The sequence below is a fragment of the Chrysoperla carnea genome, chromosome 3, assembly GCF_905475395.1.
Source record: "Chrysoperla carnea chromosome 3, inChrCarn1.1, whole genome shotgun sequence".
NCBI lineage: Eukaryota > Metazoa > Arthropoda > Insecta > Neuroptera > Chrysopidae > Chrysoperla > Chrysoperla carnea.
The window spans coordinates 20,804,140-20,821,861 of NC_058339.1; the positions used below are offsets into that span (position 1 = coordinate 20,804,140).

At 29.2% G+C, this 17,722-nt stretch overlaps 2 protein-coding genes across 4 annotated transcripts; one reads left to right on the forward strand and one right to left on the reverse strand.

Annotated features, from left to right (window-relative positions):
* The first annotated feature begins 553 nt into the window (after nt 1-553).
* Nucleotides 554-8,930, forward strand: LOC123294477 (armadillo segment polarity protein). 3 transcript variants are annotated; one of them, XR_006535100.1, is made up of 8 exons: nt 555-674; nt 1,077-1,135; nt 1,218-1,439; nt 1,501-2,906; nt 3,178-3,648; nt 4,664-4,763; nt 5,364-5,483; nt 6,952-7,084. XR_006535100.1 is itself a non-coding variant. In XM_044875522.1 (7 exons), exons 2-7 carry the CDS (start codon nt 1,102-1,104, stop codon nt 7,155-7,157), a joined length of 2,439 nt encoding a protein of 812 aa, XP_044731457.1. In that variant the 5' UTR covers nt 555-674; nt 1,077-1,101; the 3' UTR covers nt 7,158-8,930. The 3 variants fall into 3 exon arrangements, 2 of the variants coding, with proteins under 2 accessions (XP_044731458.1, XP_044731457.1); XM_044875522.1 differs by lacking the exon at nt 5,364-5,483 and having other exon boundaries at nt 6,952-8,930; XM_044875523.1 differs by lacking the exons at nt 4,664-4,763; nt 5,364-5,483 and having other exon boundaries at nt 554-674; nt 6,952-7,124.
* Nucleotides 8,931-10,321: 1,391 nt separating this feature from the next.
* On the reverse strand, nt 10,322-17,638 carry LOC123295918. The gene is made up of 20 exons (XM_044877380.1): nt 17,550-17,638; nt 17,334-17,398; nt 17,119-17,260; nt 17,022-17,053; nt 16,570-16,604; nt 16,022-16,157; nt 15,815-15,935; nt 15,232-15,381; nt 14,613-14,827; nt 14,231-14,348; nt 13,883-14,018; nt 13,592-13,823; nt 13,316-13,525; nt 12,939-13,248; nt 12,224-12,303; nt 11,916-12,152; nt 11,526-11,791; nt 11,052-11,244; nt 10,792-10,983; nt 10,322-10,715 (listed from the first exon to the last, which is right to left on the reverse strand). Exons 1-20 carry the CDS (start codon nt 17,571-17,573, stop codon nt 10,322-10,324), a joined length of 3,288 nt encoding a protein of 1,095 aa, XP_044733315.1. The 5' UTR covers nt 17,574-17,638.
* Between the last annotated feature and the right edge of the window lie 84 nt (nt 17,639-17,722).

The window sequence follows — 17,722 nt, forward strand, 5'->3', positions numbered from 1 at the left end:
GTTTTAGTCTTGAACATGTATTGAGAATTTTCTTTAAATGCTCTCTCTTACGGTGAAATTTGAAAGTCATCTAAGAAACAAACCTTTTGTTAAAAAACAAATTGATATTTTTTTTCTTACAATGTGTATTATTTTCTAATAAAAGATTATTGAAAATAAATATTTCCTTTATAAAAATAATTCAAAGAAAATAAACATCAAAATGATTTAAATATTAATAAAAATTGAAAATTGAAAATAAAAACTATAATAATATTTATGGCGTAGCGTAGTAATATGATCGAATTTTTGGCCATTGCTCATCCATTGCTGCATATCTTTGTTTATATATCTTTCTCCTTTTTTAATTACATACTTCAATGTTTAAATGACCAAATATCAAAATATTTTATGCACTTTGCTAATAAAATAAATAAAATAATTTAATTAATTAATTATTTTTTAAATACAGATGGTCTAATAAACTTAGCAAAAAATAATTTGTTCGATGAGTATTAAAATTTCTAAATTGTTTATAAAAGTGAACTATTTTGAATAGCGGAAGAAATCAAGTTCTACGAATCAGGTGAATCAGCTATTGTATTAGGTACTTTGTGTGTAACGTGCTGTTTGTGAGACAATTTTTTACACTTGTTACTTAAATTATTACTTAATTTTGATAATTCTGGTACACGGTAAGTATTAAAAATATTAAAGAACATATAAATTATTGGTGCATTAATTAATTAATGTTAAAATTACCGTGTTCATGCTGGGTGTGGTGAAATTAAATATTATGAGTAAATCTGTCATGGAGACAAAACTTTTAAACTAAATTATTTAATCTAAAAACGATTTTCCTCAATGATAATCACTTCTATTTTAAAATTTGACCTATATCAAATGATGTTAAATAGGAATATGCAGATTTTTTAATGCATTTTAAAAAATATCAACATTTTAAATTTATCAAAGGATGCCGCCATGCATCAACATCGATCTTATGAAAAGCAACGTTGTCATATCGTTCAATGCGTATTTCAAATTCCAATGTTTTTAAAGATATGTCAAAATAATATTTATTTATTCTTTTTCAGGTGTCAATAATACGCCGGTATCAATATGAGTTACCAAATGCAGTCGCAAAATAGACCAAGTAATTATTTTAATTTAAAAAAACAATTTTTTTTTTTTAAATTATATATTTTATCATTTTATCCTTTTTTTTTTAATTTTAGTGTCACACGGAAATTATCAAGGACCTGATGAAATAGGTTCCAAAGAACAAACACTTATGTGGCAACAAAATAATTATATGCCAGATTCTGGCATCCATTCAGGAGCTGCTACGCAAGTTCCATCGTTGTCAGGAAAAGAAGATGAAGATATGGAAGGTGATCAATTGATGTTTGATTTGGATCAAGGATTTGCCCAAGGTTTCACACAAGATCAAGTTGATGGTACGAATAATAAAAATAATGTATTTGAAAAAAGTTTTCTAAAGTAATTTTTTGTTTTTAGATATGAATCAACAATTGAGTCAAACTCGTTCCCAACGAGTTCGTGCTGCAATGTTTCCAGAAACTTTGGAAGAAGGTATCGAAATACCATCTACTCAGTTTGATCCAGCACAACCGACTGCTGTTCAACGTTTAGCTGAACCAAGTCAAATGCTGAAACATGCAGTTGTTAATCTAATTAATTATCAAGATGATGCTGATTTAGCAACACGTGCAATTCCTGAATTGATCAAACTTTTGAACGATGAAGATCAAGTTGTTGTCTCACAAGCAGCAATGATGGTTCATCAATTATCTAAAAAAGAAGCTTCACGACATGCTATTATGAATAGTCCTCAAATGGTAGCTGCATTAGTTCGAGCTATTTCTAATAGCAATGATTTGGAAACCACTAAAGGTGCCGTTGGAACTTTACATAACTTATCCCATCATCGTCAAGGTTTACTTGCAATCTTTAAAAGTGGCGGAATACCTGCTCTTGTAAAATTATTAAGTTCTCCGGTTGAATCCGTTTTATTCTACGCCATAACAACATTACACAATTTACTCTTACATCAAGATGGATCCAAAATGGCTGTTCGATTGGCTGGAGGCTTACAAAAGATGGTAGCTCTTTTACAACGTAACAATGTGAAATTTTTAGCAATCGTTACAGATTGTTTACAAATATTGGCGTATGGAAATCAAGAGAGTAAATTAATCATTTTGGCTTCTCAAGGTCCCATTGAATTGGTCCGTATTATGCGCTCATATGATTACGAGAAGTTATTATGGACTACATCGCGAGTATTGAAAGTTTTGTCGGTTTGTTCAAGCAACAAACCAGCTATTGTTGAAGCTGGTGGTATGCAAGCTTTAGCAATGCATTTAGGAAATCCCAGCCAACGTCTAGTACAAAATTGTTTATGGACTTTACGTAATTTGTCGGATGCAGCCACCAAAGTTGATGGACTTGAAGGATTACTTCAAAGTTTAGTACAAGTTCTTCAATCTACAGACGTCAATGTAATTACATGCGCAGCTGGAATTTTATCAAATTTGACATGTAACAATCAACGAAACAAAGTTACTGTCTGTCAAGTAGGTGGTGTTGACGCACTTGTCCAAACAATTGTAAATGCAGGCGATCGCGAAGAAATCACTGAACCTGCAGTTTGCGCTTTACGTCATTTAACGTCGCGACATGTTGAATCTGAAATGGCACAAAATGCTGTACGATTGAATTATGGAATGCAAGTAATTGTTAAACTGTTACATCCACCATCCAGATGGCCATTGGTGAAAGCTGTTATTGGCTTAATCAGAAATTTGGCCTTATGTCCTGCAAATCATGCTCCACTCCGTGAACATGGTGCTATTCATCATTTGGTACGATTATTAATGCGAGCATTCCAGGATACAGAAAGAGTAAGTTAAATAGTATTTTTGTTTATTTTAAATTTACGCAAAAAATGTCAGGATATTTCAACAGTTATCTCAATCTATTGTTTGTTTTCATTGGTTTTTTTACGGTTTATCCATGACCTGCTTTTAACATATTTGACAGATACAAAAAAAAAAAAATAGTTGAAATCGAAAAATTGGACTGTATGTTTTATGTTCCAAGGTTACTTAGAAATTTTATGGAAATATACAAAACTGAAAGGCATGAGAGTTATAACTTATTTTTTATTTACAGAGATCATCAGTTGCAAGCAATGGAAGTCAACAACCTGGAGCATACGCTGATGGAGTTCGCATGGAAGAAATTGTAGAAGGAACGGTAGGAGCCTTGCATATTTTAGCTCGAGAATCACATAACAGGGCAATAATACGAGGCCAATTAGTAATACCAATATTTGTGCAACTATTATTTAATGAAATTGAAAATATTCAACGTGTCGCTGCTGGTGTTCTTTGTGAGCTAGCTGCGGACAAAGAAGGTGCTGAAATGATTGAACAAGAAGGTGCAACTGCACCCTTAACAGAATTATTACATTCACGAAATGAAGGTGTTGCAACATACGCCGCCGCTGTTTTGTTCCGAATGTCCGAAGATAAACCACAAGATTATAAAAAACGACTGTCAATGGAGTTAACAAATTCCTTATTCCGTGAAGATCCTAATCTATGGAATAACGCGGATTTAGGGATGGGCCCTGATTTACAGGTAATATAATCTTTCATTTTATTAAATAATGTTTAATATATTTTGCATGAATTGTTATTGTGTAAATATTTAGAAATGCACTTCCAATCATGTTTTGGACGATTTTTTTTTACATTAGATAATTGATTGTGTAAAAAATTTGATTAGTTCGATTTTTTTTAAAAGTGATACATAAGGATTCATATTTCATCAATTTATATTTTAATATCTCTTATTATCGTTTGTATTAACGATAGTAAGAATTTAACTAAGAAAAAGTAAGCTCAACAAGAATTTTCTCATTAATGTTGTGGAAAATCTTCCTGCTGAACATACAAAAACACACAACATTATTTATTTATACCAAAGTCTTGATTTATACCAATTTTTTCGATGTCTCCTTTTATTTTCTTCAATTTTTAATTTATTTTTATTTTAATAGTGTACGGAGGGAAGATATCTGACAGTTATTTTCAATCTTAATATGGCCATTACTTAATTTGGCAAAATTTTAAGCAATCTAAATTGTAACGTTAACAAATCGCTAAAGCAGTTTTTTTATTTTTTCTGACAATTTTAGACAGTCATTACTTATTTTTTAGCGGAAACACTTCTTAAAGTAGTTCGGTTGTTTGAGCTAGTGCGGTGAATGTTCATTTTTTGCGGTAAATGATAGTTCAAAGTCCCTTGATCACAATGAACACAGTTTTAGGGCCTTTCAAAGTCCCTTAATCACAATAAACACAGTTTTGGGGCCTCTTGCGGGGCAAAATTGTGAATTTTTTCATTTTAAAATTGTGATTAACACAGTACTTTATGGAAGAACTCAAATAATGATGGCTGAATAAAAATTAAGTGGTGCCATAATAATGAAAATAATTGTCAAATTAGAAATTCATTCAAACTTATGTTTCCGGTTGTACCTCCAACAATAAACTTTAAAAGATTTATTTTATTTTTAAAATTTATTTTAAGTTTTTTTTTTGTTTCGTTTTAAATTTTTATTTTGCATTCGTTTTATTAATTTCCTATTTAGGATATGCTTGGCCCTGATCAAGGGTATGATGGTATGTATGGCCAAGGGCCTCCTAGTGTACATAGCAGCCATGGATATAAACATTTCCAACAACAGCAAGGTAAGCTTATTCTATCCCTGGAACAGCTACTATCAAACACTAATAAAATTATACTCTCTAATAAATGTTAAGGGGTTATATTTATAATAATTTAACAAAAATAAATTTTTTGTTATATGCATGTTCTCACAGCGGCTAATACGGGAAAATGTTTATTATTAAATGGCGGTATCTAACTTGGTAATATATTTATTATTAAAAAAATAATTTGTAGTTTAGATATCATGTAGCGCATGATTTTTTTATATATTTAATTGTTTATTTTAGATAAATTTTTTTATTTATTTTAGTTGTATTATTATTTTAATTTTTTTATTTTCTTTTTGTAAATATGGCCTTTTTAGTCGATCTATTCGATTTAAAATTTAGAAACAATTAACCGAATAAAATTCCCACTTAAGATGTTTTTTCAATTTTTATTTTGTTTTCAAGCTAGCAATAGATGGTCATCATCTATCCTACATTGATTTTCATAGGAATAGAATGTCATTAAATGACTTTAAATCTCAATGCTAACTCATTGCTTAGCATAAATGTAAATAACTCAAAGTACATGTTTCTTTAAAATAAGTTTTACTGTAATTATTTATTTTTTTCCAGGGTGGGAATATGGGGACTTTAATACATAATTATTCTTCTGATTTGTTGGTTATATTAAATAAATGAATAATAATTGTTGATTTTTATTATTTATAATTTCTACTTATACGTAATTTAATGGTAATAGTCTGCATTTTTTATCTAGTTTAATTTATTTTTAACTTAATAAAAGCGATGAGTGATTTAAATTTAACAAAACATTTACTAACTGTAGATTATATTTTCATTTCTAAAAACTAACTATTAAATCTGCTTGCTTTATTCAATTAATGTTTTATTTTAATCAACATGATGGGAACTTGGTTAAATTATAGTCAGTGGGAACGATTAGAGTAGAAAAGATTAATTGAATATAGAAAAATAAGCGTACCTACCATCTACACATTGTACCGAAGGGATATTGAGGGATTCGAACATATACATAAAGTATAATTCCGGGTTCAATTCCATGAATTAGAACAATTAGGCATTATTAGTTAATCTTCGTCAATAAACACAAAAAACTCTGTGGATACACTAAAAATACCGAGGCAAAAATCTATTGAAACTAAACAAAATGTCCAAAAAAAAAGTAAACATGATAAAGTTAGCATTTGAAATGCGCATGTACACAATAAAGGAATGATATCAGCTGAATATTACATCCAACATTATCAATAGTTTTGGTATTAATTGGGCCACTTATTTTTATGAAACTAATGGGGGTAATATTAATTATAGCCGCGTAATTGAGTCTTATCAAAAATCTTTAAATCGGTAGATTCCAATTTTTTCAAATTTCGTCGCTTCTGCTGTAAAGGCTACGATGAATTCCCACGGGTACTAAAAAGCTATATCTCGTGATTCCATTAATTTAGACCAGGAAATAATACAGTAAAATAATATTTTTCGAATTCTAGGAATTCATACAAGAAAACCCTTTCTCTCTTTAGATGAGCTACAAATTTAAAAAAAAACCACCATACAATTTGCTAACCTTGCGAATTTTTGCAATAAAACTCAAAAATCACTTTAATTCTTTAATTCCCAGTATCACTTGTATGTGACAGAAGTTTAATAGTGTCGTTTAATTTGATAAGTAAAATTGCATTAGATGGACATGAGAATTGAAGAGTTAAATCATCATTAGAGCACTAATTAAAGCTAGCCATAACAAGAATTTTTAAGTTATTACTCCAAAGTTATTATCTATTCTATACCATCGTCTTTAACTATTATCTCTATTATCGTATCAGAGTATACTGTATTTAGATCATGGATAATAGAGATATTATGACTAGACTATAATTATGATTTTTAATTTACAATCAATTTCAATTTATTTGAATCACTTTTCTTGAATTTACAAAAATAATACACAGAATCTCATTAAGAAAATGGCTATATTATGTTATTTTTTATTGAATTTTAAGTTTTGTTAATTTCTACTATATAGAAAATTATTTAGTATTGAAATGAATTCATTAAAATTATTTCACGCATGATTTTATAGTTGTAGTAAAATTAGTATCAGAAATTATTTAAAAAAATGTTATTATCCATAAGAAGTTAAACTGCGATAATAAAAAAAATATTTTCTTGAATATAGGTTATGACCAGATACCAATAGATTCTATGCAAGGTCTTGAGATCGGATCCCATCATGGCGGTGGCGGAGGATCAACATATGGCCCCATAGATGCCATGGATGTTGGACCACACGACGCAGATTTGGGCTTCGATCAACTCGACACACTCCCATCACCTCCACAGGGTAATAATACTGCAGCCGCTTGGTATGACACCGATCTCTAATCATTAGATACATACATATATAAATATAATACATCATTATTTCTATTGTAATAATCATTATAAAAATTGATTGACATTATTGATTATATATTTTTATTTTATAATTAGAAAAGTAAGACTGTAAAACGTAATATTACGAACAAAGCAAAAACAGGTTTTTTTTTTCATAATTTTTCAAATTGTGGTTAAATTAATTATTATTGCATAAAATAATTGTCTTAAGTTCAAAAAATGGTGATTTTGAACATATAAATTCATTTTTTTTTAAATTGTTAATATCTAAAATTTGTTTCATTAAAGCACAAAAGATAAGTAAAACAAGATTAAACACTTTTGAAATTGCACAACATCTGGAAGAAATTATCCGTAATTTCAAAAAATACGGTACCGAATTCATAATAAATTTTCGTGGGGCCACTAGTAGGGTTGCCAATTCCGTAAGAAGTAATTCCAGGACATTATGAAAAGTAGTCAATATACATATACTACGTAAGTATACTACTATATGCAGGACATATACTTATTAAGCGGAATAAAAAAAAAATAATAAAATTTTTATTTAAAATCACATGAAATTGCAATATTTTTGGCTTATAAATTTCAACGATTTATACCGTACAGATCCGAATATCCGTAATCAAATGAAATTACACTAACAGGACAGAAAATCTAAGAAATGCATAATTCGAAAATAGATAAAATTATATAAAGATAGAAAAAGTTTCAACCACATTTACCATTAGAAAAATAAAAGTTATTTATGTTTTAAATCGAGAGTGGGCAAAATGCTCGTAACGCGAGTGCTGAAGAGTTATATCAGTTCAAACTCACATTAGAGATCCATGCTATAGTGTAATTCTAACCAATATGCGTTAAAATGAATGTTCTCTTAATCTTACATTTAGGACGTTTGGCAATTCTACTTACTAGGTCGTTTTTGATAATAAATCACCATTTGCTGAAAAGATAGATATCAATGATAATATACATTTAGTATATTGTAGTAACAAATATTTATATATACATTCTTTATTTAATTGACATATTCGTATGTTGTTATAATTTTAATTTAAATATTGATTTTTTTTTATTGACTTTTATAAATATTTTATTAATCATTATTTTACCTTTCCAATTCATAATATGTATGACTGATAAATGATTAAATATAAAACAATATGCATGTTCTGTGATTGAATGGGAATTTCGCACATTCTTGATGTATTTTAAGCAAAATCCTCCTCTTAATTCATCATCATTAGAAGTAAATTTAAAAAAAATTGTATTTTTTACTTCATACAACACCGTTGAATTCGCATTTTTTCTTCAAATTGTTTTTAATAAATTCGTTAAGGTTGTAAATGAGAATTGAGCGGTGTAATTATTACAAAATGTAGACGTTTCTCAAAATTCAATGTATAAATGTGAACAAAAAGTATATTTTACTTTATACTTTATTTTTGTTTTTCACACATTCTAAAGCGCAGGGTTAAAAACCGTATGGTAGGGCCATTTGATGGCTCTACTTAAATGTATTTGTTTTGATCTTTGTAAATTTCAAGTTCTATTCGCTGATAGAATGGAGTAAATTTATTCAACTTTCACACATTACATAAATAAAACATACACACCATTGGCTCGCAGTTTACTTAGCAGTATTTTAGTGTAGTATCGTAATTTTAAATAAATCTCTTTTAAATAAAACATTTTTATTAGATATATTTGGTTCTTAGAATAAAACAAAAACAAGAAAACTTTTTAAATACAATAAATACCACCTATTTGTTTAAAATATTTTATGTAATTTTATGTTCGATTTTTCTATTTAAACATTTAAAAGTATTTGAATAAATTTTAACGACTCATTTTTGTTTGAATCAATTTTTTCTCAAATTGTCTTCTATAACTAATAAATACTTAATATAAACGTAATTTGGAAAGTGTGTTTATATTTTAAGATCCTTAAACATTTTTATTAGTAGTTATTCATATTCTCCCCTGCAGATTATTTTGAGAGATGAGGTTGCAACAATATTTTATTAAAATATAAGTTTTGTCCTTCTAACTTAAAAAAAGCTTCTAGGAAGAATACTTGGAGCTTCCACATTTTCCGCTCAGTGTGGCTTACAATCTTTTGGTGAATGGATTCTTCTCCCGATCTATGAAACTTGCAATAAGAGAATTAAACAAGAAAAAAACACATAGAAGAAATTCTTGAGAGGTTTACAAGTTCAACTCCCATCGAAGTTTGAATGAATATTAAAAAAACAATTACTGGATACCCCCCTAAATAAACATACGTTTATTGTGTCTTAATCATTCGCCTGTTAATACGATATCTCAAAAGCAAAGAAGAAATCAAGTTGGAATTATAATATTTTCAATTTAAAAAACAAAAAGTAACCATAAATTAGAACAAAAAGTGTTGTTCCTTTTTAGAAACAAAAAAACCTACGTATACTCAATGGACTTCAGTACGTAAAAAAGAATTTCAGAAATAACTTGAATTAAAGTTAAAATCAATTTAAAAAATGAATTCGGAGACAAAAAGTGTAATCATAAATTAGAACAAAAAGTGTTGTCCCTTTTTAAAAATAAAAAAAAACTTACGTATATTCAATAGACTTCAGGACATAAAAAAGAATTTCAGAAAGAATTGAATTAAATAATAGTAAAAGATTTTTACTAAAAAAAATAAATTATAAATTGAATAATAAAAGATAAAACTAATAAATAAAAATCGAAATTAAAAAATTAATTCGAAGACAAAAAGTATAATCATAAATTAGAACAAAAAGTGTTGTACTTTTTTACAAATAAAAAAACTTACGTATATTCAATAGACTTCAGGACATAAAAAAGAATTTCAGAAAGAATTGAATTAAATAATAGTAAAAGATTTTTACTAAAAAAGATTAAATAAAAATCGAAATTAAAAAATTAATTCGAAGACAAAAAGTGTAATCATAAATTAGAACAAAAAGTGTTGTCCTTTTTTAAAAATAAAAAAACTTACGTATATTCAATAGACTTCAATACATAAAAAAGAATTTCAGAAAGAATTAAATTAAATAATAGTTAAAGATTTTTACTAAAATAAATAAATTATAAATTGTATAATAAAAGATAAAAATCGAAATGTGTAACAAGTACCATCATTATTGTTACATTAATGATGCTGGGGGTAATGTGACAGCACCATGGCCAGAAAGAGTAGTGGGTAAACCAGCAATTCCTCTAACCCACGTACATCTTTCTACACAATAACATTCCACATTGCTTAATGCTCTCATATAAACGGTTGTAACACCACCAATAATTATAATTTGTGTTCCAATATATGCGACAGCATGACCATGTCGTGGTATAGCCATTTCACAACATAAACGCCATTGTTTGTCTTTAGCACACCATACATCAATTGACTCCAAGCTAATAATATCTCCTTTATTTTTATCACTTTGGCGACCTGCACCTCCAATTAAATAAAGCGTATCATTCATTACAAATAAGTGTGAAAAACATCGTGGGAATCTTAAATTTGTTACATGCGTCCATCTAAAAATTACGAAGGCAGATACAATGCGTAATGATTTGAAAACTCATTATTGAAATAATTATTTTTAATTTATACTCATTAGATCTTGTATCATAACATTCAACGTCATTACACAGGGGAGCTCTTTTAACTCCGGTCATTCCACCGGCCACCCAAATATAATCACGATATTTAACACAAGCAATACCCATTCGTGGTGTTTTTAATGGCGCCATTTCTTCCCATTTATTTGCATTTGGTTCATATCGTTCTACAGATGCCAAGACTCTTAAAATTCCAATGAAGTCAAAATTATTTAAAAAACATGAATAATTCGAATTGAAATTATCAAATACCTTCCTAATCGATCTTGTCCTCCAATAGCATACATTTTTTGACAAATTACAACTAACCCAAAATTTTTGCGAGCCTTAGCCATACTACATTCATTGTACCAAGTTCTACTCACAGGATCAAAACTCCACACAGTATTTACAACATTTGATGATTTATTATGTGATTCTTCATCTTGTCGAGGATCAGCACCACCTGTTATTCAAAATTTCATTTTTAATCTCCGACTAAAAAAAGGGTTGTTATAAGTTTGACCGCTATGTGTGTGTGTATGTCTGTCTCTCTGTGGCATCTTAGCATATAAACGGATGAATCGATTTTGTTTCGTTTGAAAGGTAATTTAATGGAGTGCTCTTAGCTAGGCTTCAAGTGTGAGTTTAGGGTTCCGTACTCGAAAAATTAGTCAAAAATTATCTCATCCTCTTGTTAGCGTATTTAAGTGATTGGGTTTCCACAGTAAATAAATGAATTTTTACCAACTAAATAAATACGCCCATGCAAAAATGCGACACAATGATGATGACGTGGTTCTGGTAATTCAGTAACAAACTTCCAACAATTTGATTCAGGAATATATTGATAAATATCTTTGCCAGTATTTCTACCAATTCCATAATGAGAATGAGGATCAATTCCACCAAAAATTAAAATTGTTTCACGGTTTGCATCGTATAATGACCCCTCAAGAAGTATATCTTTCATTTGAGATGAGTGACCAAATTTGACCGTATTCAGTTCGTTTCTAAAATAAAATAATTGAAAATTATTGAGCGCAAGTCGCTATTAATACAGCACACTATGTGTTTATAGCCTTGATAAGTAAATTTTGGTGCTGAAATACTTTAAAATCCAATATTCAAGTATACCTTGCTGAACTTTTATCATCTTCTTGATATTGCAACTGTGGTTTATCTCGACCCGCAGAATATCTACCTCGATTTGTATCATCTTCTTCAAGTTGAACCATTCTATTCCGACTAGCTCTTGATAATTTTTTTCTGTCGTCTTGACGGTGTAAGGGAGGTTTTTCTCTTATTCTCGACATCGGTTTTTCTAATTGATCTTCAATAGTTCTATGTTTCCCTAGTTCGACAGTTTCATTTCTTTTTATTTGTTTCATCCTGAAAATTTTGTTTTATTAAAACGAAATTAGTTGCATTATTACCGAACTTACATCATGTCAGTTAAATTCCAGGCACTTCCTTCCTCCGATAGCGTGGTTTGTGGTTCTAATTCACGAATTATTGGAAAATTCTAAAAAATAATTGTTTGTTAGATTGATTCATTAAGTTATAAATAACGAATTTGAAGGTAAGGGCTATACATTGTAAGTGTCCATGACGATTCAAAATTTATTAATGTAAAACCCTTATCTTCAAAATTATTTAAAATGTAAATTTTAATCACTTACTATGTATAGCTGCTTACCTTACGTAAGAAATACAGCTCCAGGCCACACTATTTTATTTACACCATTTTACTCCGTTTTTATTTACTTTTTATAATAATTATTATAAAATAACCAGAAAATAGAAATTATTTATGTAGAGTTACGGAGATCAATCTTGTTTCTCTATTGTTTCTTAGTGTTGCGAATATCATTTCGAAAATTGAAATCGTTTTATTGATATCGCAAAGTTACTAAGGCGGATCTTGAGATTCAATGAAGAATTGCAAATTAGGTATTTATAGTCAATAAAATTACAAAACATTTTTCAACAATTTTCCCCCTTTATTTTCGACACATGGCGATATTAATATACATAATATAGAAAAAACAAAATACATTGCTTCATTATACATAAATTTTAAAATATAATTTTGTGAAAATATAAATTTTGTGTTATGAAAAATATACATGCGTGTAGGTTTTATTATATCTAACTTACGATTTTCCTGGAAGCTAACATTTCATCCATTGTAGGTATGGTATGTTTAAGGCTTTTAACGCTCTCGGCAACATTAGCCTGGCTATTACGAGAACGATTTCGAGTTTTTTTCGCTACTTTTGGCAAAGTTTTTTCCATTATTGCCTCGTTACGATACACATCTAAATATTCGAGAAATTGTCTATAAGTTACATAATTCTTTTCTTCGCCACTTAAATTACGATGTGCTGGTTCTTCTAATCCTAAAACGTCTAACCAATGCTGAAAATCATCATTTTTGTGGCCGTACCAATATTTAATAATAACGAAACTGTATAAGAAAATTTCAAATATAAATATAAAAGAATAGAAAGCTTTTAATGCCTAGAGATACATACGCAAGACCATCATCAACCATCCGTAAAACCTCAGGATTCCTCATGATAGAAATAAATTCAGGATTTTCTGGATTTCGTTTCACGTCAATTAATTGCCATGGCTCAATCCACCCAAATCGTACACACTTCATAAGTTCAACCAAATGTTTCTGACGCTCTTTCCAGTCGTATCTAAGCCATCGTACAGCAGACATTAAAACTTCCATTTCACTATATTAAGCATATTAAAATTTGAAATTTTTGTTGATTTGGTAAATTGAAATTTCTAAGATTTACCAATTAATGTAAATGTAATTTGATGATAAAAAGGCACAAACTTCTTCGGCAGCTAATTCTAAAAAGTCTTGAGAACTAACTAATGTTAAAAAGAATTTACGTATTCTTGGAATCATTAATTGCATCACATCTACTTGACTTCTATGCTTTGCTTCCATGAACAATAAAAATGCAGTTTCTTCATTGAATACTTCTTCGGAATCAATAAACATCCAGCATTGCTCTTCTAATTCTAAATTTTAACAGACTATAGAAATATGGATAATCGAAAATTTTTATGAATACTGTTACCTTTGATTCCTAAATACTTGGATGCCGAAAACAATTCTAGACAATTATCACGAGTCAGAAGTTTAAAACTATCATCTTCATGGGTTATCATCCAGCCATAAATTGTGGCAAAAGCTTTTGGAGACACCGCAGTTTGCTAAAAAATAATTAAGGACAATTATTTTATATCACACTAACCTTTCAGCGAAGCGGCGCTAATTTCGGTTATGAACCCAATAAACATGAACCTCTGATTTATGGTCTGAAATATCGCTCTGATTTAAGGTCTAAAATATCGAAGCATGGTAAAATTTTGTTGGGCTGATTCAATTTTTGTCCAAAATTATTACTTGCTAACATTTAACTTACTTTTGTTAAATCAACCTTTTTATCTTCAACATTTTCAAAATATTTGGAATATGATTGAAGTACAATTAAATGGCAAGAAAATTCCTCATTACCAATGTAAACAATACAATCAGCAAGACTAAAAAAAAGTGATGACATAAGCTCCAAGCACAAAAAATTAATAGATCGTAAGTTGGTGACAGATTAAGCTGAACAATTTTTTCACTTTGTCTCGGAAGAAGCGGAAAATTATGTCCGTTTTAACTAAAATGACAGAGCTTAATTTCACAAGTTTCTTTCTATTGTAGTCAACATAGAATTTTCAGCAACGTCGAAACAGAAACAAAAAAATGGGGCACCAAAATCTTTGGAGTCAATGTTTTGAAATAATCCGTAAAATTACATGTAATTTGTAATACGCCGGTTTATTTCTTCATACAGATTAGTTTTAGCATGCATTGCAACTTTTTCCCAACTAAATGGTTCTGTATTGGTTATACCCAAACGTTCCAATCTAATTTCAGGACTTAATACATCAGCAACACTTTCAGGTAAATCTTCATCATTTGAACTGTATTCGGCTTCGAAATTTGCTTCATCATTTCTCGGGTTTCCCATCTAAACAGTTGGTTGTATAAATTTTCTTGGAAATATATTATATCTTTCTAATAAGCAAGTCAATTGCAGTATAAAATTAAAGGTAAGTAAATAGGAATTCAAAATTTGGTGATTATAAAAGTTTTTCATCAATAGACCTTTTCATCATGTCACATGCGCAAGTGCAGAGTTTATTTTTTCGTACTGATAGCAATAAGTAGGACCAAGATAGAAGATATTTGTTATGCATTTTATCACGTTGGTTATAAATCATTTAGTACGAAACAAATGTGAGTCGTGATTTTAAAATGAAAAGCCCTATTCAAATTGGTTTATTTTTAAAATATGGCCAGTGATGTAAATGTATATTGTTTAAAGGTTTTCAAATCAATTACGTTATTTGATAGCATACAAATTTCATTTACCATTGCAAAATTTTTTCTCAATTTATCCATATTTTTTGAAGATTTTGAAGAAGAAACAATTCCACTGTTTAAGCAATCACCATAAATATTTACCTGTGTATGATCTGGATCAGCCACTAAAACGCTGACTTTTTGAGTTTCATAAACTATCTGAGCAAAAAGATAGTAGATATTAAATAATTTTTTATTGATCTGATTCAACAAATGCGTACAGTGGTAATTTTTACTGATACTCTATTATGACAGATGGCTAAGACCTCTGGAGATTTGTTTTTCCCTATTTTGATTAAGGCTTCCTTCAGTTTTTTCATAGTTCCGGAGATATTATTTAATATGAGTCGTTTGTAGCCAAGTGGCCTAAACAATATAAACCTGGTATTACCTGGGCCCTCTAGTTTGAGCTATCTACGCGTTGATTAAGAGCTCCCTATAGATTTAGATCTAAAGAAAATCAAGCAATAGTGTACTTGTACGGTTCATTAAGATAGCATGTAACCGTAGTGTCTGAATTTATCAAGACCAACTCTAGCTAAACTGCTAGAGTAACGTATGTTAAAATAAAATAAGTCTGGAATTGTTATACCTGGCTAGGTCCTATTTTTAAATTTCCACTAGGAGTAGGCCGAAACGGAAATGTTGTTTTGTCTTGTTTAGAAGCCGATTCATTAGCTGTATGATCTTTCCAATGTATTTGTTTTTGAGTACTAGAAAAACCACACTATTTTATAGAAGAGCCACAGTATAAATAAATTTTATGGAAATATTCTTATAATACTTTCAATCAAGTCACCTCCTTTGTAGTTTATTGTTGGTGTATAAGCTTTCTGACGATCTGGTTAGTTTTTTATGCTGTACATGTAATCTTCTAATTGGCGGTGATAAAGTTCTAATTGGAGGCGATAACGATCTATTCACGCAATTGATATCTAAAAAATAAACTAAAGATAGACAAGTAGCAATAGTTTATAATGAAGCGAAATTTATATGATTCTTTTTCTCTTAGTTATAAAGAATAGTGTGGGTTTAATCGTGCCTTTAGGTGTTGAACTTATGGATATGTTACTCGAGCCGCGGTTAAAACCTAACTCTGCTTTATCAAACTTGTTTCTATTACGACATGGAAATTTTGCTTCTGTATGCGATCAAGGACTAAAATGTCTACAGAACTGCATATAATTATAATTTATAATTGCAAACTATGTTATTTGATCATAATTTTATACAAGAAGGCAATATAAACCAAGTTACAAATACAATGTGGAGGTATTGAAAACATTAAGAAACTTTTTATCCTATTCAATTGATATTTATTATCCTATTTAATAATATTTAATTTACCTCGTTCCCGTCGACTTGTGTATTTGCTTTTTGGCCTACAAAAATTAGGAAAATGGTTAGGGCCGTGAATTTGGGATAAATGGGGCACATGTCAGGCTAACGCAGATGGAAAAAATTAGTGGAATATTCCCACAACCTGTGACTTCTCAAAATAAAATCAATTTTTTTCACCTAGTGCAATCCGACATTTGTCCATTTATCTTTAATATCAAAATGAAAAACACTGGTCTATAATAAAAGATCAGGCATAATTTACATTAATTTGATGTATTTCGAAAGGTTTTTCATTAAGTTAATTGCCACCAATTAAATATCTATTTTTTTCATAAGTTTATGTAATTTAATTTGGCTGAAAAACATTCTCGGATTGTGCTAAAAATCAATATAATGGGTGCAAAATCTTTAATTATGTGTCATTAGTTTTCGATAAAATAATTTTAAAAAATTGAGACCTGTTGCTCCTTTCCGTTGATGATCCAGAAATCTAAAAAGAAAATATTTTTAAATTTTGTTTTGATTAGATAAATACTTATCTTAAAGAAGTATCACCATTAAACTCTTTCCTTGTATATTCTTATTAAAAGATGGCCGATCAAATATTACTGGATCACGTTTTCTTCTTAAAGATGAATTTGATGTACTTGACGCTTTAGGTTCAAAAAGTTTGGAATTTATACCACATTCAAGCAATCTACAAAATTTTGAAGTTTTTTTTACAATAATAAAGGATATCTATTACCACGGAGTAAAATAAGTTTACTTACTGCAGTTTAAGTAAGTCAATATCTGATTCACTTTCTGAATGAGAACTAACAACCCTTTCCCAGTTCTGTAAAAAATTATCATGTAACTTATAAAAAAAAACACTCTTAAACATAGCATATAAATTGCAGATTTTTTTTCTCCCTAAATTGGGCACTTTTTTGGATATACTCTACGCAGGTTCTACTTATTTACTCACTAAAATGAAAATATCTTACTTTAGGTGTTAAACCTTTTCGCATGATATTCTTGCACTAATCCTAATGACTGTGGATTTTTTAAATTTGGTTCATTCACTATGCTTTTCGGATTATTAAAAATTCACAAAGTTAATGTAGAACTATATTCAATAAAATTGTAAAAGAAACAAAATTTCCGTCCCATAAAATCA

Excerpts from the sequence above, each read along its gene's own strand:
- LOC123294477 (XM_044875522.1), top strand. The coding sequence starts at position 1,102 with ATGAGTTACCAAATGCAGTCGCAAAATAGACCAA. Across the intron at positions 1,136-1,217 it reads GCAGTCGCAAAATAGACCAA|TGTCACACGGAAATTATCAA; the intron begins GTAATTATTTTA and ends TTTTAATTTTAG. Across the intron at positions 2,907-3,177 it reads CATTCCAGGATACAGAAAGA|AGATCATCAGTTGCAAGCAA; the intron begins GTAAGTTAAATA and ends TTTTATTTACAG.
- LOC123295918 (XM_044877380.1), bottom strand. The coding sequence starts at position 17,573 with ATGCGAAAAGGTTTAACACCTAAA. Across the intron at positions 13,249-13,315 it reads ATGGTTGATGATGGTCTTGC|TTTCGTTATTATTAAATATT; the intron begins GTATGTATCTCT and ends TTTCTTATACAG. Across the intron at positions 10,716-10,791 it reads TATGATACAAGATCTAATGA|ATGGACGCATGTAACAAATT; the intron begins GTATAAATTAAA and ends CGTAATTTTTAG.